Source organism: Sycon ciliatum, chromosome 4, assembly GCF_964019385.1.
Source record: "Sycon ciliatum chromosome 4, ocSycCili1.1, whole genome shotgun sequence".
Classification (NCBI taxonomy): Eukaryota; Metazoa; Porifera; class Calcarea; order Leucosolenida; family Sycettidae; genus Sycon; species Sycon ciliatum.
Genome location: NC_088646.1, coordinates 20,150,089 through 20,174,971, shown reverse-complemented (window position 1 = coordinate 20,174,971; position 24,883 = coordinate 20,150,089). Strand labels below are relative to the sequence as shown.

At 49.5% G+C, this 24,883-nt stretch overlaps 2 protein-coding genes across 2 annotated transcripts; both read right to left on the bottom strand.

Moving 5' to 3' along the window:
- Positions 1–28: 28 nt before the first annotated feature.
- On the bottom strand, positions 29–9,035 carry LOC135814915 (uncharacterized). The gene is made up of 4 exons (XM_065328114.1): positions 8,689–9,035; positions 5,201–5,281; positions 2,829–2,927; positions 29–1,121 (listed from the first exon to the last, which is right to left on the bottom strand). Exons 1-4 carry the CDS (start codon positions 8,764–8,766, stop codon positions 951–953), a joined length of 429 nt encoding a protein of 142 aa, XP_065184186.1. The 5' UTR covers positions 8,767–9,035; the 3' UTR covers positions 29–950.
- A 1,584-nt stretch (positions 9,036–10,619) lies between these two features.
- On the bottom strand, positions 10,620–23,745 carry LOC135813654 (uncharacterized). The gene is made up of 10 exons (XM_065326707.1): positions 23,665–23,745; positions 23,252–23,453; positions 22,855–22,944; positions 21,862–21,910; positions 21,590–21,647; positions 19,583–19,674; positions 19,209–19,290; positions 18,568–18,629; positions 12,276–12,396; positions 10,620–11,930 (listed from the first exon to the last, which is right to left on the bottom strand). The coding sequence occupies exons 2-10, from the start codon at positions 23,386–23,388 to the stop codon at positions 11,770–11,772; spliced, it is 852 nt and encodes a 283-aa protein (XP_065182779.1). The 5' UTR covers positions 23,389–23,453; positions 23,665–23,745; the 3' UTR covers positions 10,620–11,769.
- Between the last annotated feature and the right edge of the window lie 1,138 nt (positions 23,746–24,883).

Here is a 24,883-nt window from a genome sequence, read left to right as displayed (position 1 = left end):
TCATAGTAATTCATGAATCGTCGACTACTTCGTATTTCAATTTTTTAATTTCTCATGCCTGGAGTAATATGGTGGCGACTATTTCCGGGGAAGGGGAGAGGACGGCGAATGACCTGCAGCCGAGGAGCTCCCTACGTTGCTGCAGAAGAATTTATACTGATGGCACGAAAAGAAAAGCACAACGCAACAGCACTCTTTCCGTCCCTGTTCTTGCCCCGTCTCAGTCAAACGCTGGTGATGGTAATGCGGGGCAAAGATTCTCTGTGATGCAGGTTACAAAAAAATTGAATCAAGAATCAGTGCTATAAATAAGTATAATAGTTCTCTAGGAATTGCTACTTTCAACGCCCAATTGACAAAAGCAGGTTGTATTCAAATCTGATATGATACTATAGAAGTACTGAAGTAGTATACCCAACCCAATGCTGTAACTGATAGAAGTAGTATATAAAAAGTACTACAGTAAGTAGAAAACAAATTCTAACCCAGAGAGAGATGTGCAAAAGGAGAAATCCCGTTGGAAAGGTCAGGTGATGAGGAGAACACCTTGTGTCTCACCATGTCGTCATTCAGACACATCTGCATGTAGCAACAGGAGCAGGCGCAGCAGTTCTCCTGGCACTCGTCATCGGAAGATCAAGATCATCAGCAACAGTTCACACGACCATTCCTTTCACTACCAGTGGTACTGGTGATCTCGGACAACACCAGATAGTCAGATACACACATCACCTGTTCAGCATCAAAGCTGCGAAGGTGTGTGCCAGTGCGGAGACAAAGTCTGCATGAAACACACAACATTGCCTTCTCGCAGCTACTGCTCTGTCGATCACGACAATGAGAATCTTGCATGCCCTGTTGGGCGCATGACTGAACAAGCCGCTGTAGAGGGCAAACAAAGTGCCGAAGCACTGCGTGTTGACACAAGCTATACGTTGGGCTGGTGCAATTCAGGATCCTTGTGCAGCTGCTGCCCCTTCCTCCTCGGCTCTATGCGCCTCTTCAATCTCTTTCATTCTCTGATCATAAAGCTCCTGAACACGCTCGGTGGTACCCTCCTCCCACTCGCGAGGACCGCGAACAATATCATACGTTTCCAGTTTGAACTGCCCAACCATTTCCTGTAGAGGGGGGTTGGTGGCAGACAGACAGACAGAAGAGAATATAATAACAGCAGACTTTACACATTGGCAATAACATATTAATAAACTATACTGCACAACAGTCTAAACTGAGCAACACCCACACACACACACACACACACACACACACATACACACACACCATGTACCATGTATACGCCCGTCACAAGAGAAACACGCAAATCTGCAAATGCACTGGATGTGCACCCACAGGTTTTCTCCTTTATAGCAACGATAGCGGATCTGATTCTGATCGAAACAGATCAAGACAAGCGCCAGATAACTGTCTAATCCACACAACTGGCGAAGCCATGTGAATCGACCAAAAAAAATTGTTTTGCAAGTTTCAGTGTGACAGTGATAGTGATACAGTCAGCAGCAGCAGTACAGGCTGAACATTTAATGGGGCCGAAATGTGTTTTAGCCCTGGGAGGCTGAAATTTGAATGGGCTGAAAATTTGTAGACTTACAGTAGGTCAGATGCACAGGAACAAGAAGCAGCCCAAGAAGGGGGAGAGGGGGGGGGGGGGGGGGGTGCACAGGAACAAGAAGCAGCCCAAGAAGGGGGAGAGGGGGGGGGGGGGGGGGAATACTGCTAGCCACATGGGTGGTCAAATCTAGGCAATATTATAATTATTTTGAAGCAAAGTACAATGTTGAGTCACCTCCACCATTACACTGCGCTCTTGAGCCGACTAGACCCTCCTGCACACAACCATCACCATTGCGAGGACACTTCCGTAGACGATATTGATAAACTCCTTCAGACAGCTGTTTCGCTAATACATAGCTCATCAGTGAAGGTAGATGTTGAATGATTAAAAATATAGACCAAACTGCTATTATATAAGGTTTCCACATACAAAACTGGCATAGCTGAGGTGATAACGCGGGAAAGGGAAAGTGTGAAGTACTGTTGACGCGCATGGGACATGCATGCAGCGTCAGAAATTCGGCGCGAAAAATCAATCACTATGACTATCAAAATGCAGAAATAACGTGCCAGAACCAGTGTACTGCGTAGCTAGTGAGAGTCTGTGTATCGCACTTGTCCGAGCGCCATGAAGGCCTGCAAACGCACCTACCGACTCGCCGACGTCGACAGCCACAGCAGCCCCTGGGGCATGACACTGTACTCGTCGCGCCAAGACGCTTGGCAGTCACTAGGCTTCATGCCACCGATGTTATCCGCAAGCTACCTTGTTATCTGCCCATCACCCACTGCCGCTGACACGCTGGGAGGCCCCGCGGCATTCGCCCAGTATATCGTCATCAGAGCTGTGTCGACGGTACAATAACGCTGGTAGAAACAAACAGTTGGTTGTATGGTATTGCGTCCTCCGGATTTCCCTGTCCCGCGTTATCACCTCAGCTCAGCTATGCCAGTTTTGTATGTGGAAACCTTATATAATAGCAGTTTGGTCTATATTTTTAATCATTCAACATCTACCTTCACTGATGAGTGATGAGCTATGTATTAGCGAAACAGCTGTCTGAAGGAGTTTATCAATATCGTCTACAGAAGTGTCCTCGCAATGGTGATGGTTGTGTGCAGGAAGGTCTAGTCGGCTAAAGAGCGCAGTGTAATGGTGGAGGTGACTCAACATTTTCTTCAATGGCCGAGAGCTCTGTCGCACCCTGTAATAATGCAAAGTACAAGATCACAAGAAAGCAGAGCTGACTCACCTGCCGTGTCTTTTCCAAGTCGTCCTCGGAATTAATGGCGATTGTCTTTTTCGCCTTGTTTTCCCTGCGAATCTCAGATACCATTTCCTCGGTTTTGTCCTGTGCACGACAGACACAAAACAAAGCAAAGGGCACAGACCCATGAAACCCTATGATTCACAACAAACACAATCATCAAGAAAATAATCCATGTGAGCGCACACAATTATTTGAACGACTGCAACGTCTTTTCAAATCCTAATTAAAGCTGGGTTCAAACAAGGGTGCCTGTACAGGTCTACCCTCGTAGCACGACATCATCGGTTACAAGATAGACCTCATTATTGTAGAACGGCTAATGTTAGCAGGTAAAAGGTTTAGTGTTTTCCGAATCTGGACCAATTCACAATGAAACATTTTTTTGCGATCTGAGTTTCACACTTTAAAAATAAGGATGATTAGTACCGTACTTACTGTACATGCAAAATTTCGATTGGCGTGGCAAAACTTTAGCGAAAACACTCCTTTCGCCAAAGTTGCTAAAATATCACCGTCGCTAAATTAGCCGTTTTACAGAAGTAGACAACGATCAAAAATCCCCTGACGCCTGAAACGCGTACATCACGTCTGGCTAGTAGATAATTCTCGGTTAATATAAGACAAACAATTTGAAACCCCGGGGTTATCTACTAACGAGGGTAGACCTGTACTAAGTAAATTCAACAAGGCAATGCAGAAACCCATTCCACTACGTGTAGGAGAAAAAGTACAAACTTGTACTTTCCAATATGCAAGACATAAATAACGTCTTCCAAATACTGCAATTTCACACATTTTTCGGTGTACGTTTTAGTTTGGGTACTTTCAGCGCATTACTCCTAAAAAATCGGCAAAAGCTCACAATCATCCAATAGGGAACTGATTCTCTGTAGAGGCGACGGTTTCAAATAGGAAATAGGTTGCAAACCGAAACGGGCTCAATATTCACTTTCTCTCTTGGTATTTTGAATAGAAAACATATGTCACAGTGAGACTACGATGTGTTTTACTCAGAGCCAAAATTTCATGGCTCTGCGATGACCAGAAGCGCCATACCAAGCAGGTGAGTTTTTGACGTGTTGCTTCGCAGTGCGACTTGAGTTTAACGTCTTTCGAAAAATCAACTTCTTGTCGCAGGTAAACAGCGGCTCACCTCTCGCCAATAAAGCACTGTATACCAATGAAAACTAATGGAAGCACACACAAGGCTTATTGTTGCTCTGTACTGGTCGTCGTGGAGCGATAGCAATGACCTAATTTCAGAACTCAAAGTGAATTTGACGTGCACTCTGAAACCTTTCCGGTTTGGAGCCACCTCTGATTTGAAACGAAAAATCGGGCAACTTGGAGGTAACGGGCCAACACAAAGGAGTGGCTCAGTTCGATCGACTCTGGCCTCAGAGCAAACTTCAACATGCCAGTTTCCTTCCACAAACATATTTCGAGTGAACAATCCACGCTGATGATCGGTTTGGGTCTTCACAATTTTGCTGTCAAACCGTTCCTATTTGAAACCGTCTCCTCTACCAGAAATATGTGTTCACCGAATCTGGTCTTTTGTCCTCATAGTAGACATACCTAACATTTCTGATATTAGAGTAAGTGCCAGTCTTGTGCTTGTGGTGATGTGCCTGGAGGACATAGGTTTGTGGACATGGCTCAAAGCAAAACCTCACAGATTCCAACCCCTGGAGGGTAGATGCAAATGTGTCGCTTCTGCCTTTAATAATACCCTTTGACGATCATCCATGCATGCTTGCCATTTCGGGGCCGCCCAAGCAGATCAGTTCAATTGATACCAGATTGACTATGCACATGCTTACTGATATAATACTAGTACATGCATCCTAGGCAGAGTAGTTATGCCACTCATACGACAAAGGTCTACATGTATTTTGCCACCAGCATAACAAATGAAATAGAATCTGCCCCCCCCCCCCCCCCCCCCCCCCCCCTCCTCGAACATTATACGAAATGAGACGATTTTTAAATATCACCCTATTCGAAACAAGACTCGTTCCCTTCATCTACGTACTCGGGTCGATGCATCACATTACAGAATGTAGCGGCATTCGTTTCTCTGCGAGTGTTGCATTTCATTGAGCCGTACATGCACAGAAAAATCCGTCGACAATGCCAAACACACACAAGTTGACCCTTGCGTGAGTGAGGCATCATGCTTGTGTGGTGTGAACTGCCGTGACCAGCGTGTGGCTGGACCCAGGCGGTGTACCTCACCCCGAACACATACGTTTGTCCAATGCAGGTGATGTGTGTCTTAATCTAGCAAACACGAGCAGCAGTAACAGCAGCAGTAGTAGCGACAGCAGCAGCAGCAACACAGATTTACCCACCAGTCGATCCTGTTGCCGCCGTCGATCAAACTGTACGCTATAGCACTCTGTGAGAAAATATGTACCTCCAACCATGAAAACCTACAGCATAGAGTACAGAAGAATAGGATGCAGAGGTTAGTGAAACTGAGAATATTCTGAAAGTTCTGAAAATGATATACAGGGTGTAATAACAGGTGGCACAGAATTCGGAATTTGGTTCAAGAATGATGTGTGAATACCCGGGACACGAAACTGGATAGCATACTGAAAGTTTAATTCTACTACGGAGAATCTGTACATGGCACTGAAAAGGCACAAGAAGCACCATGCAGCAAAGGCCCCAATCAGACATACATGAACTGAACAGCAACAGTTAGAGTTGAGAAGCCCTCATCAAAACGTAACAAAACCACGCTACTTCAGAGCCCATAGCAGCAGCAACAGCAGCAACAGCAAAGACAAACTGCACTCCGAAAGTACAAGGCAAACTGGGCAAGTGACCAGCACAGCATAGAGCCTGCACTACAACATGAGGAGAGAAATGGCGCACTCTCCAGTATCCAGTGCCAGCAGTCACCTACAGGTGATACTCTGCTGCTGTGTGTCAGGCCATCAGTGAGATTATCACGCATCATTTTGTCACCCGTGTGTCAGGCTATCTGTGAGATTGTCGGCTAGGATGAGTCCTATCATGACACCAGGGCAGAAGCGGTGCTGGCCAGATACAATGAAAAGGGGAAAGGAGCTATTGTATTTAGTAGTGTTGATGCATGTGCAAACAGTCGACACTGGTCAGTAACAACTCATACCACTACCTATTGAGGTTATGCCCGTCGTGAAATCACTCACATGTATGTATATTTTTATTTGAATTCGCAAGTACACACGGGCTACAAGCCCAATTACATGGAAGCGAATGTGATAATGAGGTTAATTAAGAAAAAGGGTGGAGGAAGGAGGAGGACGGTAGCCTCCCTACATACATGTGAGTGATTTCACGACGGGCAGTCAGCGGAACAGCTTATGGGTGCTAAGTATACAGCGGAACAGCTTATGTTTTTGTTGTATTTATTTATGGATTCTCCACAGGCCTTAGCCTAAATCGAGGGAGTCTCCGTTTATGGGCGCTAAGTATACAGCGGAACAGGTTATGGGCACAAAGTATACAGCGGAATTGCCTATGGGTGCTATCAAGAGTGCATAAACAAGAGTATGCAACTGTGGTTATGGGTCAGTGCGCGGCGCGCTGCCTTCATTACGTAACTTGCCTTCATTACGTAACTTGCCTTCATCACGCTCTGAAAGCATGCATTCAAACTCACAATTTCTCGTACGAGCCAATCTGTTTTTGCTCGATTCGTTCCAGTACCTATGCAATCTCAAAATTCTGGCGCGTGAACTCCAGTTCCGTACGAAAGTTCATTTCAAACCAGAGGAAAAGTGCGGTGTTTGATTTTCCGCAGTGCGCGGACTGCAGCTGAATGATGTAATGAAGGCAGCGCGCCGCGCATCTGGCCCATAGAAAAGAGATCACAGTTGCATACTCTTGTTTATGGACTCTTGGTGCTATGTATGCAACGTGAGTCGTTAGCGCAGTGCAGTGCTGCAACTAATACTTCGCCAAAAGCATCTCCACTGATGATGTAATCACACAACCTCTATTGCATGTATGCGTGTGTCTCTTATTGGCGATGGTGCCATCGTGAGAATAAAGAATTCAAATGTACATGTACAAATCTGACATGCTAAACAGCACATACATGCACATACATGCACATACATGCACATACATGCACATCTACACCAGTAGCTACAGTGGTGGCAAATGAATTCCAACCCCTGGTTTCACACCCTGCACAAACTGTGCAGATGTGCTGTGCCGCGTGATATCACCACTGCTATCACTTTTGATATCACCACTGATATCTCCAGACCACCGATATCTCCAGACCACCGATATCTCCAGACCACCGATATCTCCAGACCACTGATATCTCCAGACCACCGATATCTCCAGACCACTAATATCTCCAGACCACTAATATCTCCAGACCACTAATATCTCCACTGATTTCACTATTGATGTCACCGCTGATATCACTACAGTACTGATATCATCATTGATATCTCCACTGATGGCATCAGGACATGATGAGAAATACAAAACCCGAACTGACGGGGAATCTGGAACTGCAGTGAAAAGAAGGTAGTAGACACCCTTAGCAAACAACGTTATGTTGTAACGGTATTACCGTAAGGGGGAAAATAACGTGATTTGGGCTCGACCTTTAGCAAGATGCACGCTATTTTTAGTACGCTGTTGCCACGAGAATAGCTTTTAGTTCGCGCGGTACAACCATTTTTGTCACCATATACGCGATACAAGGTGAAATGCGTACGGACTATGCAATATTTGGCCAAAACACGTACCGTTGGTCACAACGATAAATCAGCCCCCATAACGTTTTTACGCTGCAGCTTCAACGCTATTTGGGTGATCAAGGTACGAGTACCGTAAAAAATAGCGTTACCGTTGTTTGCTAAGGGTGTCTAGTGATATTGTAGATCTCCCTTACACGCTCACTCTGACCAAGTCAACAAGAATTCAACATACTTGGCATATTGTCACACTCAAAAAACTTCCCTTGAAAAACTCCTCACGAGTCAATGGCATACATCCATGTCTGCAAGCCACGCTTGAAAAACAACCCTCCCCAGCCCTGGAATGGATCAGAGTGATCTCAACAAACACACTGTTGTGAAAACAGGCAGAATGGAATGTTCTGGCAAAATGCCTACATGATTACACTGGCAGAAACACGGAAAGGTTTTCCCGACACCTTCAGCAGGCCAAGAAAAGGGTTCCGGAGAGCCGGGAAAAGCAATAATTATAATTATGTGTTTGTGTCTTTCCCTCAAACCAGTGAATATCATTATTATGACCTTTGGTAATGTTTTGTTTACACTTCTGCTGTATCACAACGATTGGGGCGCCAAAGCATTGCCCCCCCCCCCCCTCCCCTCCGCACTACAGACACATGAACAAAATGTCCTCGTGAACCACACCGGACATGCATGCAGGCTAATGTGGAATGTTGGCTTTGGTGCAGTGCGTTCGTATTTCTTTGGCCCCAACTGCACAAAACTTTGAAAGTACATGATTGTAGTCACATGTAGTACTAGTAGTGCATGTACGCACGTGTGTAGTAATTCATACAATACTAGTATACCATATCATACCGTGTTTTGTTTTCGGCACATCTGGGGTTATGTACTCTTGGTAATAGTGAAGGACACGAATCCTTTACATGAATGATCAATGAACATTTTGCCTGTCCAATTATACATTTTGCCTGTCCAGTTATGCATTATGCTGATTATAACACACACAGACACACACACACACACACACACACACACACACACACACACACACACACACACACACACACACACACACACACACACAAACACACAAGTGTTCATACTGTTGTGAGCACGCTTACCGTCAATGGTCCGAAGAGCCGAAGGGTGCGATAATTCTTGCGGTAGTACGCCTGTGCTTTGCTCCAATAGATCGACATTGTGATTCCAAATTGTCAACTCAATATTCTCAACAAATGCTAAATGAAGCAATTTTTTGGACAACTAAAAACTCGTCGAAGTCTGTCTCCTCGGCCTCCTCTCTAGACTCTACATGTACTTTGCAGGTTGTATTGAATACAAGCTCACCTACTGGTGCATGCGTTTTAAGACAAGAACTGTGTGACTTCAGACCAGCGAGTGAGGTTTGTGCGACTGGCGATCTCCACTTTATCGATTCGCATTCTGATTCCAACCCCACCAATCTGCCAACCTGATAATGACAAGAGTGCATAAACACTGTTTATGGACTCTTGTCAGTCTTGATAATGATTATGAACCATCAAAATTTCTGTAATCTCTGAAGTCTGATGATCTGAGCTAGGATGATGACGCAATAAATAAATAATTCTTTTTTAAAAATTTGAGTGCAAGGTCAAGGATATCCCCGGTCCAGTCAGACTCCATATGCGAGCCATACGCCATAGGCAACCGATAAATCATGATCATGAGGATACTAGTAGACGGTATTCATTCGATTCTGGGGGTCCCGGATTGAACTGGTGGGATCCAATACCCCTTTCCCCCGAGTATCAATGGAAAGTCTAAACCAGGGATACTGTCCAAACCAAGGAGTACTCCCTTGGTCTAGATGATTCATGATAGCAAGAATAGTCTACATAGGTAAATCAACGATTGTCATTTCCATCGGGTGGAGTGATATTTCTCCCCTCCATGCGCACTCACACATGCACACGTGCGTGCCCCCCCCCCCTCCGCGTGCACGTACACACACACACACACACACACACACACACACACACACACACACACACACACACCTTCCTTCCTTCGCCCACTGCCACGATTGGCTATGTGTCCCCAAACGGGGCGGGGCGGCTTGAAGGAGTGCTGTCTCCGGGACGCGACATGAGGCCCTGCGAGTCCGGCGGGACGTGAACGGCTGTTTCACTGTTTGTTTTTTTTTGCTTTTGCGGAGCGACGGGAGGTGCAACTATGTCTAGCGATGTCTTGAGGACGGCTGAAACGGCGTGTGCAGACCATACACAGGAGTGGTTTCACGGCAGGTTGTACACGAGAGCATACCACACTGTAGACTCCATCCTGACACCTGGTTCTCCACTCAGACCTATCATCTGCTGTTTCAAGCCACTCATTCATGCCAATGGACACCGCCGTCAGGTCATGTTTGATTGGGTCTTTCCACCTCTTCCGGGGGCCATGTGGAGGTCGTTTAGACGGCAAGGCACCAAAGAGCAATTGGCGGGGAATACGGTCATCCATGCGAGCCAGGTGGCCCAGCCATTGGAGACGACGGCGCCGGACCTTGTCAGAGACCTGCTCCATGTCACCCCACCACTGCCGTACCTGAAGGATTGTCACGTGCTCGTCCATCTGGTGCGCCCGACTGATGCCCAGGACCATGCGTATAGATCGCAGGTGAAACGACTCCAGACGCTGAAGATCCCGTTGCCTCGGTGTCCAGTTCTCAGCACCATAGAGGAGTACCGCCAACACAGTGACTCCGTACACAACACGCTTGAGACCGCTAGGAAACTCAGAGTTCGCAAACACAGCTTTCTTCAATCCGCCAAATGCACCCGAAGCTGCGGCGATCCTGCGAGAGACATCAAAGCTACTCCTAGCATCAGGAGTGATCTGGCAGCCAAGATAGCGAAAGCTGTCCACGCATTCGACAGTTCCACCCAAAGGCAACACACACACACACACACACACACACACACACACACACACACACACACACACACACACACACACACACACATGCCTGGACAACACATGCAGGTTACCATCAACGAGGTGGATGAGATTCTAAAGAAACCCACTGCAAAAAGCGGAGAGAGCTCAAAGTCAAAGGATTATGTGGTGCAAAATGGGCAAGAGAGTACAAGAATAGATGAGTCGCCAAAATTTAAAAAAATATGCATGCAAAAGTGGTTGCGGTTTCCGTTGATTCAACTGAATCAGACATTTGAAAACGATATAAATAATTATAATATCTGCCGTGCCATAACAAGTAACATGCGATAGAACACAAGCGAACAGTTGAAAATGCTTATTTGAATTGACTGGCCAATGAATGAGGATTGATAACCTGGGCCCAAGAAGATACATGTAGATGAAGATAACAGCATAGTGCACGCTCAAATGATACACAGTACAAAACATACTTGTAGCGAGTGCTGGAGGAGGGCAAGAAAGTGGGGAGGGGGCAGCGGAGGAGGCAGCTATTTGCCATGGGAGAGACCAGCAGTGTCAAGAATATTTTGAGAAACTATGCAAAGTCCGCGAAAGTGGTAGAGCTCATGTCTATCTACTTGCATAAGACATAACGACATAACGAGGCTGCAGCAGTACAGGGCCCGGAGCAGGACTCCTTGGCAATACTTGAGGAGTGTCTAAAACTTCTCCTCACAACATTCTGCAAGCGTGAATAAATATCAATATACAAAAATAACCTCTATGATGTGATGTTCTTTCTATTGGCACAGAACGGTTGGCTAAAATCTAGAAGAGAAAAAAAAGAATTTGGTTACTTCAAGTCGAATTTTGAATGCTCAGCATAGCACGTTGAGCATCATCCATTAGTTCAGATACGCTGTACAAGCACGACTACTTGCGCCGAGCAGAGCACAGTGCTGGACTGCAGACTGCACCTGGCCGCCGGGTGTTGAGACCCAGCTGCTGGCATAGGTCCGTACAAGACCGGAATGTGGACAAGAGCTGAGGCCTACACGCAATGGCCAAGCACTAGGACTGCAGTGGAAACAAGCTGAAACCAGCCGAGCCGGACTGATAGACTGGGAGAGAGATACACGTTACATCAGCAAAGTGTCCATCTGCTATGCAGCATCGTGCTAAGAAAACCACCCGGGAACACTGGCAGAGGTGTGCGTAACCCATGGGGCAATTGGAAGTAGGGTACTCCACTGGATGCGGAGACCTGGCCGTGCCGTGTGGTGTCACATGACGGCACGCGATTCGTTGACCGGGCCCAGCTTGGGGGTGTCTCGATCCAGCTGTGCTGCCCGGGAACCGTACTCCAGAAGAGTCATACCAGATATGGGCGCACTGGCACGCCTTGGGAAGTGCGAGCTGGACACACTGGGTGGGTGGGCGTCGACTACAGGACACACAGGAATAGCAAATGAAATCAAAGAGGCTCGAGTACTATGGGCGGCAACCATCCAAATTCACTCTATGCACACTTCCCAGTACAGCTCCCGAATAGGACATCTGAAAGTAAAAATACTACCCCGGTGTCCTCGCCCTTACATTGAAATCACACTACACTATTATCCAGCCACCAATGGCACAAGGCCGCACCACCGCTGCAACGAAGTGGACAAAGGATAACAAAAGAAGCAAGCTCCGTGGCTATACAATCAAACCTTGTTTCTCCGTCAAGTCCTCAGTTCACAGCGTTTCAGCCACAGGATACAACACTCACGTATCTGCATGCTCTCACCTGTAAGCTCCTGGTCCAGTTGCTCGCCAATCGCCTTCATGTTCTGCAGGTAGGGCCGGATGAGCAGGCCCGATAGCTCTTCAGTCTGCCGATAGCTCTCTGTGACGGTTTCCGGTACACTCTGTGTACATGCGTGCGTGCACATGTGAGCAGGAAGAGGAAAGCAATGAAGCAGAGAGAGCAGAGTTAGAACAAGTACAGGCGAGCGGTATTCTTCTGCCCACTGGTACAAGGAGATTACCATAAATCATGTGTGTAATCAAAATGACATTTGTCGATGGCTAAGAGAGTGAAGTAAAACAAAAAGGACATACAGTAATTTTGCACACTGGAATAGGTGGGCATGAGGGGTATTGGTTGCTGCTGATGGCCTGATGCCTCTGCTGGCATGACATCCCATGGCCGACGAGAAAACCAACAACCAAAAACTGGCGGCAAATAATTGACGATTATACAAGGAACTCTGTTCTGATGTATAATCATAATTGCATGAAGAGGTGAAGCGAAATGTAACACTGTAGTGGCCCTACATTTTTACTGCATAAATAACCAGTTTTCAAAGCTTTTTTTTTTTTTTTTCTTTCGTTCCTACACCATAACACGCATGCTCGGTCAGTCCTTCCTCGGCCTTGTTTGAACGCGTCAATGGCCAAGATAAAGCCCATGGGCACTCCCCGGTGCATAAGTAAATGGGATGGGCGGGAGGGACTACAGTGTTACATTTCGCTTCACCTCTTCATGCAATTATGATTATACATCAGAACAGAGTTCCTTGTATAATCGTCAATTGCACATCAGAGGCTCCGCTCCATGTAACACTGTAGATTTCAACGCTCAAATCAGAGGTGAAGCGAACACCACAAGACCGGAGAGAGGGACCAACGCAGGCCATGAAAACCCCCAACCGGGCATGCAGCACACCATGCACACCACCAAATCAGTAAGGAACAGGGTAAACCGGTGCCACGGAAACTTGCCGCAGAAAGTGACAAAAGGCCTGTCCAGAACAAGGACACAGGCGTAATGGCAAAAGGAAGAATAAATGAGGAAAGCCGTGTACTATACACATGCACAGATAGAACGGCATTGAGAAAGCCAGGCACAGACAGCAATCGGATTACTGAGGTAGACACAAAGTCACAGACTCAGAACCTGGCCAGGCCAACATTGGTAGCGCTACGGCGCAAGCACGGAGCGGCAGAACTGCTGATGTGCCGATGGGGAAGAGCCGCTGGTCTCACCCTCCCACGGCTTGAAATAGAAGCGCTGGAACACGGATGCGCAACTCCAGTCAGCACATTTCATGATATCCACTGTCGACATACCTTTACGCTTCGCAGCAGACGTAGAAGCGGCACGAGTGGAATGGGCACCAAACAATGATGTATCCACACCAGCCTTGGACATAACCTGCTTGATCCAACGAGCAATCGTTGCAGAGGTGACAGGGTGGTGCGGACGCTTCGTGCTGAGGAACAGATGTGCAGAAGATGCCTGTCGCAGGTCGGCGGTCCGACGCAAGTACTCCCTGAAGCACTCCACAACACAGAGTGCAGGAGTCACAGGAAAGGCAGCAAAGGTGACAGGTCGGGCTGGTTCCGAACCAGGGCGATGCTGCTTAGGGGGTGTGAGATAGTCAAACACCACGCCCTCGGCAGAGAAACGATGAGAGTTGAGGCTTAGCCGGTGGAGGTCCGAAGAGCGCCGAGCAGCAGTCAAGGCCATCAGAATGGCCAACTTGCCAGACAAGACAGGGAGAGACAGGTCCGTGTTGGCAGGCAGTTTAGAGAGCCAAGAAGTGACAATACCCACATCCCAAGTATGTGAGTACCGCGGCTGCGGCGGACGCTCTAGGCAGATACCACGGAGCAAACGCACCACCAACGGGTGCTGGCCAATGGGTGCACCATCCAGCTTAGGCAGGGTAGCAGACATCGCTGACCGACAGACATTCAGGGTACTGTAGCTGCGGCCGTCCTCAAAGGAATCGGCCAGGAACTGGAGCACCATAGCTAAAGATGGGCGAACGGGATCCACTGACCGTTGACTGCACCAGCCCAGCCACTGCTCCCATGCCGATGCGTAAGCGGCATTGGTTGATGACCGCCAAGAGGAGGAGAGGAGTCGCACGACCTGTGGAGAAAGTCCTGCTGCATTGAAGCGCTGCTGGAGATAGGCCATGCGGCGAGGCGCAGGTGGCGGGATAGTACCAGTGGGTGTGGATGGCCCGAGGATGAGAGTAGCAGACAGTCGAATGTGGGCAGAAGCATGGGGAAATCGACCAACAGCTGCAGCAAAGTCGCGTACCATGGCTGCGTATCCCATACTGGTGCGACCAGTATCATCCGGCAAGTATGGAGTGAGGCCACACGATGAAGCACCCTGTCCAGTAGGCAGAATGGTGGGAAGGCATACACCGCGTCCTGATGAGGGAGACTCCAATTCTGAGAGAACGCATCTAGAGCGAGAGCCTCCGGATCCGGCCTCCAAGCATAGAAGGCGGGAAGTTGCGTGTTCAGTCGAGATGCGAACAGGTCTAGCACCAAGGTCCAAGGAGCTGCCCTCTGAATCCTGCGAAACAGAGCAGGGTCCAGGCGCCAGGCGCCGGACTCGGAGAGGGAGCCCCGAGAAGGATGGTCCGCTGGGTTCTCCTCGCTCGGCACATATTCCGCCTGGAGGCGGATATCGTGTTGGACCGCCCATCTCCAGAGGTCGCAAGCGATCTGGGACAGGAGACGGGAATGCGTGCCGCCTAAGCGGTTGATGTAGCTGACGGCTGTCGTGTTGTCGATCAACAACTTGATGTGCAGAGGACGGTACGAGGCCCGGTGATGAAAGGCTTTCACCGCGAATGAGGCAGCGATCAATTCCAGAGCATTGATGTGGAGATTGGCCTCGGTAGGGGACCATTGACCCCCAGTACTCGTTGTGCCGCACACCGCTCCCCAGCCGAGCAGGGACGCATCGGAGAATATGGTGAGCTGAGCGGGAGGTTTGAGAATCGAGCGACCGTTCCAAGTTTCTAGATCTGCTGCCCACCACGTCAGCTCCGTCCTGGCTTCCGGCGTCAGGCGTACCGTGGCAAGGTAGCTCTGATGGCGACGAAGGGCTGCAATCTTCAACTGCTGAAGGTGGCGGAATTGCAGTGGAGCCAGAAACATGCCTGGGGAGCACGCAACCATCCTGCCCAGGAGTGAGGCCAATGCGCGGATGGACAGGTAGGGCTGAGACAGGGCTCGGTGGCACTCCTGCTGGAGTTTCCGCGCCTTGTCGATCGGCACAGACATCGTCATGGCCACAGAGTTCAACTGAAATCCTAGGAACTCGAGCTGTTGCGTAGGCTCGGGAATGGACTTCTTCCGATTGATTACGAAACCCAGAGATTCTAGGAGTTGAATGGCCTGCTGCGTCTGCAGCACGGCGGCCGGCCGTGACTCGGCAATCAGGAGAAGGTCGTCAAGATACAGGATGAGACGAATGCCCTGACGACGAAGAACACTGATGGGGACCTTCATCAGCTTCGTGAATACCCGGGGGGCGCTGGACAGGCCGAACGGTAGGCACTGAAACTCGTAGAGTTGGCCCTCCCAACTGAAGCGCAGGAGCCGGCGGTGCTGGGGATGGATCGGCACGGTGAAGTACGCGTCCTTGAGGTCTAGCTTTGTGAGCCAATTGCCCTCTCGGACGGATAGGGGAACAAGGTGGAGACCCTCCACCTGGAAGTGCTCGTACCGCACGTGCTCGTTCAGGTGGCGGAGGTCGATGACTGGACGTTCGGCGGTGGTACCCTTCTTGGGTACGGTGAATAACCGACTCACGAACTGGCCGGGAGATGGGCTCACCGGTCGAATTGCACCCTTTGATAGGAGATCCGCTATCTCCTGGTGGACGATGGCGCATTTTTCGGGAGGGAACCACATCTCTGTCGGAGCGGACCGCTGGCAAGGAACGGTGTGGAGGTCTAAGCAGTACCCTGAGACGGTCTTCAACACCCACGCATCCTGCGTTAGGTCTCGCCAGGCTGCCGCAAAATGCTCCAATCGGCCCGCTACCTGGGGGGTAGGGGCTTCCGTGAGGCAGCCAGGCACGGGGAGGTCGTCAACGACCTCGAGGGCGCCCGCGAAAGGGCTGGCCCCGGCCGTTTTTTGCTGGCTGGCGGAAATGCTCCTCAGGCCGGCGGGTGACATGACCCCGTCCTGCCCTGTCGTAAGGGCGGAACCGCCCTGGATCTGACCGGTACACGGTACGACCAGAAAACGGTCAGGATGGGCAGGCTGCGACCGGTCCTGTGCGGTCCCCGGGCGCCGCCCAGAAGGCCGTGGCTGGAATACGTCCATTTCCTGGCACTTCCGTTTATACTCCCGGGAAAATCCATCACCGAAGAGGAGATCACCGGAAGGGCGCAAGCCCTGCAGCAGGCTCTTCGGGCATCTCTTTGGCAGCGCTGCCATGAGGCGCTGACGGCGTGTCTCCGACAATACATTCGAGGCGTCGCCCGTCATGACGATCGCCATCTGGACCAGCTCGGTCAGTTCGTGGACCGGCCGGCCCTGCTCAATAGCAGCCCAGAGCGCGGCCAGGGGACGGAAAACGTCCGTAACCTTTTGTTGGATGTTGGCCAGCATTCTATCCGCTCTCTTGGCATTGGCCAGGCCCTGGACATCCGCCAAGAACGGGTCCACGCGTGGACATCGCGTTTCCTCCACGTCCGGTCGGGGACACAGTTTCCGCACCCGTCGACGCTCAGCGAAGGACAGGGAACCACGGCAGTGCTCCCGTAGGTATGAGGCCATGTGCGAGGGGGGAGACCATACAGAGTCGTCCACTAACCCCTTAGGATCGAAGCCCGCGCCGCTACCACGGCGATGCTCTTGGGCAGCCGAGTCGTCGGATGACGGACATGTGCCACTAGGACTGTCGGAGTCACTATCGTCAGATTCTGACGTACCAGAGCTAGAACTAGTGCCAGAACTATCTCGGTGCCTGGTGAAACGGTGCGACTCGCGCCGTCTGGGTGACCCATGGCCATGTCGTCCCCGGGCACGCAGGCGGGACTCGTGCGTAGCACCCGAGCGTGACCCTGACCGACATCTGTCCGCAGATTGAGATCTAGATCTAGATCTACGTGTACGTGTAGCACCAGCCGATCTATGGCCATATGGCGAGTAGACCTACGTGTACGTCGTTCACATGAAGCAGAACGATAACGAGGGGGAGATCGTGAGTGGGGTGGAGATCTGTCCCGTGATCGTGAGCATGATCTAGATCTATCTGTACGTAAATCACGTGACCCAGATACGTCAGTGACGTCACCCCTAATATGGCCCCGGCCGCCATTGCTGGAATGGCGGTCCGTGGAAAAACCGAGGCTTGCCGAACAACGTTCGGCCAATGAGACAAAACGAAAAGGCTCCCCGCCATCTACCCGAGAGTCATCCTGGTTCCCTTCCCTGTTGGAAGAGTTCCGAGCCTCCTCCATTTCTTGACCGCCAGAGGCTGCGGTGGTGCCACGACCAGTTTCTAATCCGCCCGTGGGTGCGGAATTTGAGGAAATTTGTATACCGTTCCCCGAAACGGTGTCTCCTATTTGTTTTCCGCGGGAGTGGGCGGATGCCGCGATGGCAGATTGTACCTCTGGCTGCGCCAGGGTATGCAGCAAATCCAAAACAGCGTCCATCGTGGAGATATTTTGGAAAAACTCGAAGAGGCATGCAATGCAAACTACGCAGAAAATGCAGTAAAAACAAGGCCGAGGAAGGACTGACCGAGCATGCGTGTTATGGTGTAGGAACGAAAGAAAAAAGAAAAGAAAAAAAGCTTTGAAAACTGGTTATTTATGCAGTAAAAATGTAGGGCCACTACAGTGTTACATGGAGCGGAGCCTCTGATGTGCAACTTGGAGTCGCCTGCTCAGTACACACTTGTCAGGTGTCACCGCCAAGGTTGGCAATGAAACAGCGACCACCAGGTTTGTGGTGCCATTCGGTCAAAGTCTCTGTCTCTATTTGGCTCAGCATTGATAACTAAATCTACAAGTACTGAGATTTTGATATTTGCCGGTACATGTACTTCTGCTTTTACCATGCTGCATGATGTGGCACTGCGCTGGGACTGCTGGCACATATCCAGCTGTATACAATGCTGCATGGTGTGACACTGTGCTGGCGCTTGTCTAGCTGGAACAAAGTACAGGTGAACACAGCATTGGGATTTTGTGCTACTGGTCTGCTGAACAGGTGTCTTGTCAAGTACTGGTACATGTACATGCAGTCACCAGCAAACATCACTGTACCTGAAGTGTTAGCAGCATCTGAACTACCTCGATAGGAATTCCATCTTCATGTCCCAGGGAGTCTGTACGGGATTGGTGAGGACAAACAGTACATCATTTATGATTAGCTAACACTGCAACGATGAAGAGAGAGAGAGAGAGAGAGAGAGAGAGAGAGAGAGAGAGAGAGAGAGAGAGAGAGAGAGAGAGAGAGAGAGAGAGAGGAAAGTAATTCGCACCAAAAAACTGGTGGGTAAAAAACCGTCTCGACTGTTTTTTTAGGCATTGACGGAGAAAGTAAAAGGGGAAAAGAAAACAAAAAGAAAAAGGAAGCGACTGCCACTGTGGGCCAATGCCTGGGTTTGAGCGAAAACGGTGAAGGCTAAAAAGCTCTTCAGAGCGGGAGAGAGAATAAATCAGAAGAGAAGAAGAAATGAGAGAAGAGAAGAAGAAAAAGGTAGAATGAAAATCATGCAACAATGATAAAATGCACTGCGCCACCAGAGCATTACAATCATATCATTCAGGTCCAACTGAAGCTCCGCTATGAAAGTGTAGTGGAAACAGCTTTCACACACACATATATTGCTTGCAAGCAACACACCACCAGTTCTACAGCCAATCAAACCCACTCTTGCCCGTTTTAATGCACTGACACGTACCTTTTAGTCTGTGCTGGATTTTGCTGAGGATGACATCGCGGAAAACTTTCAAGCACATTTGCCGCACCGTGAGGCCAAACGTCTGCAGAGAACGAGCACACAACACCGTCACAGTATATGGCAAACACAACCTGTTGAATGGCAGAGAAATTGCCAGGGTGATTTCCATACATACCAGGGAGAGGCAGACGGGCGGCTGGGTGAGTGAATCTTTGTACCCTTTCAAGCCATACTAATGATTCGGGGAGAATCTCTCACCTTTCAGTAAGTTGCTCCACTGCATACAGCAGCACATAAAACAGCATATAATTATGAGTACCTGATATCAAGGTAGTGACATTGAACAAACACTGAAATGGCCAGAGTTAACATACCGGTACTGGTGTGAAGATGATACAGACTAGCGGCAAGATGCGATGATAGAAACGTGTCCACCAGATTGCCAAGCAGTCTAGAAAGGTGTTGACTGAAGAAACAAGAGAGCAGGGCATGTTAGCACTCACCAAGGGCGTCGGAACCGCACCGGCCGGGGCGGCCATGGCCGGGCCGCGGCCGCCCCACTTTTTCGGCCGTTTTTTTTTTTTTTTTTTTTTTTTTTTTTTTTAGCACACTGCAACAAAGCGCGATGATCTCAGCGCAAACGTGGCAAATCCTTGTCCCCGATCGATCGTGGTTTGTTGCAGAATCAAAAGTCCATGTACACTGAAATGGCACCAAATGCCTGGGAATGCTTGCAATTGGCTTCAATTTTTGAATTTTTTTCCCCGGGGAGGGTAATGTTTGTCCCCGATCGTAGCATCTTCTTGGTTTTTTGCAGAATCAAAAAGTCTTTCATTGTAGTTACCGTACACTGAAATGGCACCAAATGCCCGGAAATGCTTGCAATTGGCTTTAATTTTTGAAATTTTTTTCCCGGGGGAGGACCCCCGGACCCCCTTCCATGGCCGCCCCACTTCCAAACTCGTTCCGACGCACCTGCTCATTGCAGGTTTCGTGGAATTGTGGAGGCAGATCTGGCTTCAGAATTTCGCAACCTCCTCCCCCCCCCCTACATGTACATGCAGAGTGTAATGTTTAGATTTCACTGTTACAGGGCCCAATGCCTGCACCACTCTACACCACACTACACCACTCTACACCACACTACACCACACTGCACCACACTGCACCACACTACACCACTCTACACCACTCTACACCACTCTACACCACTCTACACCACTCTACACCACTCTACATCACTCTACACCACACTACACTACACCACACTACACCACTGTACACCACACTACACCACACTACACCACACACTACACCACTCTACACAACATTGCACCACACTGCACCACACTACACCACTGTACACCACACTACACTACACTACACTACACTACACTACACTACACTACACCACTGTACACCACTGTACACCACTGTACACCACACTGCACCACACTACACTACACTACACCACACACTACACCACACACTACACAACATTGCACCACACTGCACCACACTACACCACTCTACACCACTCTACGCCACACTACACCACACTACACCACCCCATTGGACCATTGGACGCCCATTGCCGGAGGCGATGATAGCGATGCTACAGCAGAAGCCATAGCAGCTTGTGCTGGGATTGCACCATTCAACAGCTTGCAAGGCTGAAGAATTGACCGCCACTATTCAGCCTGGTCTACACCACACAGCTATGAAGTGGCTTTTTCTGGCCAGTGAATCCCTACTTTTGGTCTTTTTCATTTTTTTCATTTTTTTAACGCACACACATCACACCACATACATGTACTCCGGCATGCACTGGCTGTTGGTAACCACCCAGGAGAATGAAAGAAAAGTCAGGAGGAGTCTGAGAAAGAGAAGAAAGACGTGTGTGACCATAATCGTCGGGAATCGAACCCGCAACCTATCGATTGGAAATCGCTGCACATACCACTGCACCATATGGGACACACACCACACACACACACCACACACGCCACACGCCACACGCCACACGCCACACGCCACACGCCACACGCCACACGCCACACGCCACACGCCACACGCCACACGCCACACACACACACACACACACACACACACACACACACACACACACACACACACACACACACACACACACACACACACACACACACACACACACACACACTTGTACTACTTGTTGCACACTGCCAAAACTGGTCACGTGGGTCTCCCCGGGAGAGGGGAGAGAGACTCAAAAGGAATCTTGGAAAGATGACTCAATTGGCTATTGAACCGCCCAACGGCCGACACCCCCTGAAATCCCCAAAAACACACACACACACACACACACACACACACACAAACACACACACACACAAACTTACTAGGAGAGGACAAGATCGAATCCCGGACAATTATGAAGCATTTGATTAGCAAGGTATCCTGCAAAGCGGGAAACAAAGGAATCCAATGGCATGCGCACATGGCACCACATACACACGTACACACCCAACCATTCATACACATGCAGTAACGTCAGAGTGATGTTCACACCGTGACAACCACACACTCATGACTGCTAAAATTAATAATTGCATAGACCGAAGAGCAAGGGGAAAGTCGAACATCAGGACATGCACCGTTGTACGCCACTCACCTCAAAGCGCGAGAATATAGTGTTCCTGGAATCAGCACGCATAAGACGCCTATGATCACAATCCAGACCATGAGAGAGGCAAGGAGAAACACGGATAACCACAGAGAAGGTCAGACAGGAAAGAGAAGGAAGAAAGGAGGAGATGGGAAAGAGATTCAAAGAGTGTTTTCCGAGCAGAATGCACCGTGGAACCTCCTTTACCTAGGCTCCCGGTTAAGTCGTTCAAAAAGCATGCCCATACACTGTACACTGCAGCATGTCCCCCCCCCCCCATGAAGCTCTTGCTTACTAGCGATTCAAAGTACTTTCAAGAAGTTAAAAAAACGTGATCCAGAAATTCTACCATTCTGATGCGCTAATCAAACCATTCGCCACCAGGCCACACCACAATGATACTGTGCTTGCACTCGTGTACACTTGGCCTGTGAAATGGCGGCAGACATGCGCCCCCCACCCCCCCCCCCCCCCACCACCACCACCACACACACAGTTCTTCGGAATCCGACAGTACTGTACTATCCCTGCCCAGTCGGGTATACAGTCGGGTATACAGTCGGGTATACAGTCGGGTAGGCAGTCGGGTATACAGTCGGGTATACAGTCGGGTATACAGTCGGGTATACAGTCGGGTATACAGTCGGGTATACAGTCGGGTACACAGTCGGGTATACAGTCGGGTATACAGTCGGGTACACAGTCGGGTACACAGTCGGGTATGCAGTCGGGTATACAGTCGGGTATACAGTCGGGTATACAGTCGGGTAGGCAGTCGGGTATACAGTCGGGTATACAGTCGGGTATACAGTCGGGTATACAGTCGGGTATACAGTCGGGTATACAGTCGGGTATACAGTCGGGTATACAGTCGGGTACACAGTCGGGTATACAGTCGGGTATACAGTCGGGTACACAGTCGGGTACACAGTCGGGTATGCAGTCGGGTATACAGTCGGGTATACAGCAGATGCAGCAGGTTTGGGATAGAGTTCTCACCGGCATGTCTCGTTGAGGTGTGCTACATTCACGTCAGGTAGTGGACTGTCTACGCGTGCCTTGAAGATTTCCAGCATCGCCGACTGAAGGCTGTTCAGGGATCGATATCAACATGGTGCACATGTACATACACATGCACACACGCAAACACACACACACACACACATGCACACATACACACCACACGCACACACACACATGCAGTGCACACTATTACTGCAATGCCACTCCCACGCAAAAGGGCTAACTGTAATGTGCTATATACATGTACGTCATGACTCTATTATCACACTGTATTTTCAAATTTCCTGGAAGCGATGTGGAAGCCGGCACAAACAGGAAGCCAAACTACAAGTTGTAGATAAGGGACCATGCACCCCCTCCCCTCTATGCTTACCTTTGCCAGAGGTCGTCATTACTTGTGATGGTTTCTCCCTGGCTGATGTTCAGACCTTTCATGATAATATCAGTACTGGACACACGACGAATGTGGTAGGACATACCCGACATGCTGCTTGGCTTCGTCTGATACATGGTTTCGGATCTTCCACTTTTACAGCTTGGGTCAGAAGCTTCGATGACCCCGACGGCAGGGTGGCCTTATAAGTTATACGACAAGGAACAATACGCGACAACGAAACGTACTCAATCCACAACAAACGTGTATCGTGTGCCTGTGTGGTTTGATTCGCCAAGCCTCCTGATATCTAGCTTCTAGCACTGGCTCTGTGTGCCAATGGTGATACTATTCACTCCTTCTCTAAGGCAGAGAAGAAGTAGAAGAAAGTTGTTCAACCTGATTTTACTTACTCGATGAAGAAAGAAGTCTTTCTGCTCCGACAACAACCCGTGAAGAAGACGGCTTTGCAGTTTCCTTGCTCGAGACAGCATGGGCTTGGTGATTATGGGACTGACGCGAAATCTGTGTACACACATGTCTAGTTCATAAACCCACGCGCTTACCGTACATTTCAAAGTACGCATATTTTCCGGACACGTGTCCATATCAGGAATCGGTCAACCACGTCATATCAAGAGTACATAACCCCCCAGAGTGTGCAACGCCTGATCCAGATCTTGGTCATATGCGCGGATTGCATATATTGGAGGCTTGACAGAATGTAGATTGGAAAGGCTTCCTGTCTGAAGCCTTTCCATACTGGTACTCGATGTTCCAGTTTTGTGACACGAGAATGGCACGAGAATTAGTGTACCGCTGAGTGTACCGCTATACACGTGGTCGACACGTAGTCGACACGTTGTTGATACTTTTTTGACACGTGACCCCGTCAACGGTCTGCTTGTAATTGTGCTAATGCCACTCGGTAAACGCCGATGTCGCGTACGACAAAGACGACTATCCCGTACGCGAAATAGTTGAGAATTGCATGACGTGGACCTGACGGCAAGGACAACTGCGAGGAGGCCCCTTTCGGTACCCCTGACGGGAAGGAGAACTGCAGAAGTCGACGAAGTCGAACGAGGAGGCCCCTTTTCCGTACCCCATACTGCAAAGTGCCATTGATGGATACCTTTTGCACCTGGAACGACCCCTTAAACGCTGTCGCGGCGACTATCCCGTACGCGAAATAGTTGAGAACTGCTGACGTGGGGCCCCGTAAACGCTGTCGTGTGGCGGAGTGAATGTGCAGGGTACTAGGGTGAAAAGAATTGCTGCAAAGACGTCCCCTCTACTAGGCTCTAGGCCTTTGCCTTTGGAGACATCGTCGGCGAACTGAATGCGCAGGGCGAAAAGAATTGCTGCAAAGACGTCCGCTCTAGGCCTTTGGAGACATCGTGGGAACTCCTTCCGGTACTATACAAACTGCTGACGTGGCCGTGGACATGTACATGGAAAGTCATGGTGGGACTTCATGTACATGGATACATGGTGGGAATTCCTTCCGCCACCCCCGTACCGCAAAGCCAACGGTGGGGAAGGAGAAGTGCAGACGTGCAGCATGCAGGAAGACGAACGAGGAGGAACCAGGACGAGCGAGCAATGGCAGGACTAGCTGGACCGTAAGTA

What these genes read in the sequence shown, in the direction of transcription:
- LOC135813654 (XM_065326707.1), bottom strand. Translation starts at nt 23,388, where the DNA reads ATGTATCAGACGAAGCCAAGCAGCATGTCGGGTATGTCCTACCACATT. An exon ending in AATGACGACCTCTGGCAAAG is followed by an intron (nt 22,945 to 23,251) that starts GTAAGCATAGAG and finishes ATCCCTGAACAG; the next exon opens with CCTTCAGTCGGCGATGCTGG. An exon ending in TCATCTTCACACCAGTACCG is followed by an intron (nt 19,291 to 19,582) that starts GTATGTTAACTC and finishes CGTTCTCTGCAG; the next exon opens with ACGTTTGGCCTCACGGTGCG.
- LOC135814915 (XM_065328114.1), bottom strand. Translation starts at nt 8,766, where the DNA reads ATGTCGATCTATTGGAGCAAAGCACAGGCGTACTACCGCAAGAATTAT. An exon ending in GGCTCTTCGGACCATTGACG is followed by an intron (nt 5,282 to 8,688) that starts GTAAGCGTGCTC and finishes TCTATGCTGTAG; the next exon opens with GTTTTCATGGTTGGAGGTAC. An exon ending in ACTTGGAAAAGACACGGCAG is followed by an intron (nt 1,122 to 2,828) that starts GTGAGTCAGCTC and finishes CCCCCTCTACAG; the next exon opens with GAAATGGTTGGGCAGTTCAA.